A 3,954-nucleotide genomic window follows, 5' to 3' on the forward strand; every position below is an offset into this window, starting at 1 on the left:
AAGGCAAAAATTTTAAAAAAAGCACAGCGTGGGGTCCCACCTCCAAAATCCATACCAGACCCTTAGGTCTGGTATGGATTTTTAGGGGAATCCCCACGTCAATATAAAAAATAAAAAATGGCGTGGGGTCACCCCCAAAATCCATGGCAAACCCTTAACTGAGCATGCAGCCTGGCAGGCCAGAAAGGGGGGAGACGAGCGAGCACCCCCCCCTCCTCAACCATGCTACATGCCCTCAACAGGATCCCCCCCTGCCCCAAGGCACCCCCCCATGTTGATGGCATGTGGCCTGTTAATGTTCAGGAGGGGGTGGGCGTTCCCTTGCACCCTCTTTCCTGGCCTGCCAGGCTGCATGCTCAGATAAGGGTCTAGTATGGATTTTGGGGGGGACCCCATGCCATTTCCTTTTTTAATTTTGGCGTGGGGTTCCCCTTAAAATCTATACCAGACCCAAAGGGCCTGGTATGAATTGGGGGGCCCCCACACTGTTTTTTTTTCACCTTTTTGTATTGCTTTATTTTTCATTCAGCAAGCCCGCTGGCAGCTGCTGACTCATCCATGTGCAGCGCGTGGTGCATTGTGGGGAGCTCTGCATTTTGGGGTGTCCCACAAATTCAGGTGTTCAGCGAACACCCGAACCGGTGCTGTTCAGGGCAGAATTGATGCTCGGACCGAAATTTTCGTCCATCGCTAGTACTACTAATATGCATGATAAATTATCAAAAGAAACTGGAATTATTTAGTTTTTTCATTAATTATTACTTTGTTTTACAGGATTTCTGCATAAAGAATAATATTTCAAGATCCTAAACAATAAATTACTGTTCACATGCACAAGTATTAGGAAATATTTATTTTTATATATTTGAATTACTTTATTGCCACTATAATCAATGATGTATTTGTATTTATAACTGTGCCCATATCCTATGGAGAATACTACATCTCCTCTAGATGTGCACATTTTGCCATTTTTCATGAAAACTGACCACAAATTGACCATCTTTATTACTGTCTACTTTTTCTTCATCTATTTAATTGGAATGCTAATGAATGTAGTTATCATTGCAGTGATATATTTTGACCTTAATTTGCACACCCCAATGTATTTATTTCTCTGTAATTTGTCTGTTGTTGATATTTGTTATACAACTGTTACAATTCCAAAACTCTTACACATGTTACTTTCTGGAAACAATCAAATGCCATTTACACAATGCTTTATCCAAATGTATTTTTTCTTTATGGTGGACAGTGCTGAGGTCACTGTTCTATTCATAATGGCGTATGACCGATATGTTGCAATTTGCCACCCTTTAGACTATTTTCGAATACTTAATAGGAATATATGCTTATTATTAATGATGGTCATCTGGATTGGTGGGTGTGTAAATTCATCTTTACTTACAAGTTCCATCTTAAAAATATTCTTCTGTTCTTCTGTTACTATTCACCAGTACTTCTGTGATGCTAAAGCTCTCATCAACATTTCCTGTGGTGGTACTGAAGTGTTTTACGCTGTCATGTACGCAGACTCTTTGGTATTTGGGCTCTTGCCAGTTGTGTGCAACTCAATGTCCTATGTAAAAATTATCAAGGTCATATTACATATTAAATCTAAGGATGGCCGAAGTAAAGCCTTCTCCACCTGTTCATCTCACCTCACTGTTATGGCCATCTACTATGGATCTGCTGTATCTGTATACATGACCCCACCATCAAACCGTTATGACCTTCTTGAACAGATCTTAACCATGTTCTACACCACAGTGGTCCCCATAATAAACCCTCTCATATACAGTCTAAGAAACAAAGAAGTAAAAAATTATTTGCGGAAACTGGTGATGTAGCACTTATAAGTAGGGATGAGATTTGGGTTTGCCACTACCATGGACTCACAACAAATTCTCAGGGTTCAAGACCTAAAAAACTTATATGGGGATTCACCAGACCAAAATCTTGGTAACAATAATCCTCGGCCTGGTCTAAATGTCCTGTAGGTAGCAGAATGTTGTTTATTTTGGATAATTGGGGGAAAGAGGGCAGGAGGGAGGAATTTTTAACCTTTTTTAATCCTTTCTTACATCCTAATTCTGCTGCTGGCCTGCAGTGTCTTACAGCATGTACTTATCCACATGCACTACAGTATTAACAGCATGTGTTTTTTTCACATAGCCAATTGTTTTAGGATGCAATTGTTTTCTCACAGGCCTTTTTTTAAAGCAGACCTTCCATGAATATGATGTCATGATTTCCACTTTGGCCAATGAGAGGAAGCCTTATATTCACTGGAGATAAAAATGCAAGGGATCTCCTGAATGGCAGAGTAGCTCTCGGCTTGACTCTCTAATTTTGATCGATAAGTGGGCCACCACCGCCCAGCTTGACAAACTTAGATCTGAAGATCAAAGGCGCTTGGTGGAAAATTGTCAGCCCAACATTGACAGCAGACAATCAGGACAGTTTTTCCTCATTGTTTTACTTTTATACACTAGGATTTTGCCACATACATTTTAATTATGTTCTTTTATATTTGTTAACAATTGGAATATACTGGCATATGCAGTTGTTTAAAACATCCTTAAAACACCCCACCCCCTTGTCTTCTGTGTCCTTTACTAAGAACAATTGATGCCATTCAGCATTATGCAGTAAGGTTCACAGTGTGCTGAAGTTACCCTTTCTATAATTTAGTGTTCTTTCCATACCAACATGGCTCTCTTTTCTATAGCTTAAGGCAAATGTAATTACATTATGATCACTATTACCCAGGTTGCTTCCAATTTGCACATGTATAATGAGCTCTGTGTTATTTTAAATGAATTGATGCAACAGAGCGTTTTTCTTTTTCTCTTTGGGGCTTCAACCATTTGACCCTTTAATTTGTCCTGCAATAGGTTCAAGAAACAACCAGCCTTTGCTGGGTGGCGGTAGTAAATCACGGACCAAAGGATCCTGAGAAACTAACCAAGGGTCTCTCAAATATATCAGAGATAGCATAAGAATGATATATAAAAAATATAATAAATGTAGCAGTAAGAGAAGCTCTAAAATGTCAAACATATCAGAGATGACATTCAATAATATATAAATAATATAAAAAAACTAATATAGTAAATGTAGCAGTAAGGAGTAAAATATATTGATAGGTTTAGTGATAGATAGTAATATTTTTGAAGACTCCCTTATGGCTACGTTTATTATATTATTTATATATCAATGTATGCCATCTGATATGTTTGATATTTTAGAGACACCCCTACTGCTACATTTATTATATTTTTAGATATCAATCTTATGCTATCTCTGATACATTTGATATATTAGGAACTTCCTCATTGCTACATTTTTTTTTATATTTGCACATCTCTCCCTCGCATATTTGATTACTTTCTATATGTTTAAAAAAAAGTTTCACTGTTTTTTAGTGCTTTTGAGTTATGTTCAAAAACCTATTGTACCCTATGACAACATTTTACCCACAGACACCAATTTTATCATCTTGAACTGAAGAAATGGCAATTTAAAGCCACAAAACACATTTCATCCTATAAAAAAACGTAATTGGATGTTTTACTAAAGCAGATGACTCTTGCCTATCCTTTGAATAGCCACATTGCTGCCAATCGAACTATCAATGGGCGTTTTTTGCGCTGACTCTTTCTAGCCTTTGCTGAATGCACAGTTTCTTTAGCCAATATGTGGATAGGGGAATTCAAACATATTAAGAACATTACCCTGTTTCACAGCTTTTTCAGTCTGTAAATAATAATGTTAAAAACAATGACAACAATCGTTTATTAATTGAATGAATAAATTAATCAAACAATTAAAATTATTTTCCAGTAAGAAAAATATTTTAAAAACTCAGTTACAAATTATCAGTTTTCATTCCTTAGTTCCTTCATAATTATGTACTATTTAGTTTATTAAGTCATTATTAGGCCTCATGCA

At 37.0% G+C, this 3,954-nt stretch overlaps 1 protein-coding gene across 1 annotated transcript; it reads left to right on the plus strand.

Moving 5' to 3' along the window:
* Nucleotides 1-929: 929 nt before the first annotated feature.
* Nucleotides 930-1,850, plus strand: LOC309558569 (olfactory receptor 2T5-like; the record flags this gene model as incomplete). The annotated part of the gene is made up of 1 exon (XM_082261647.1): nt 930-1,850. The coding sequence occupies one exon, from the start codon at nt 930-932 to the stop codon at nt 1,848-1,850; it is 921 nt and encodes a 306-aa protein (XP_082117773.1).
* Between the last annotated feature and the right edge of the window lie 2,104 nt (nt 1,851-3,954).

This window comes from Pelophylax lessonae, assembly GCF_965119305.1.
Source record: "Pelophylax lessonae genome assembly, chromosome: 6".
Lineage (NCBI taxonomy): Eukaryota > Metazoa > Chordata > Amphibia > Anura > Ranidae > Pelophylax > Pelophylax lessonae.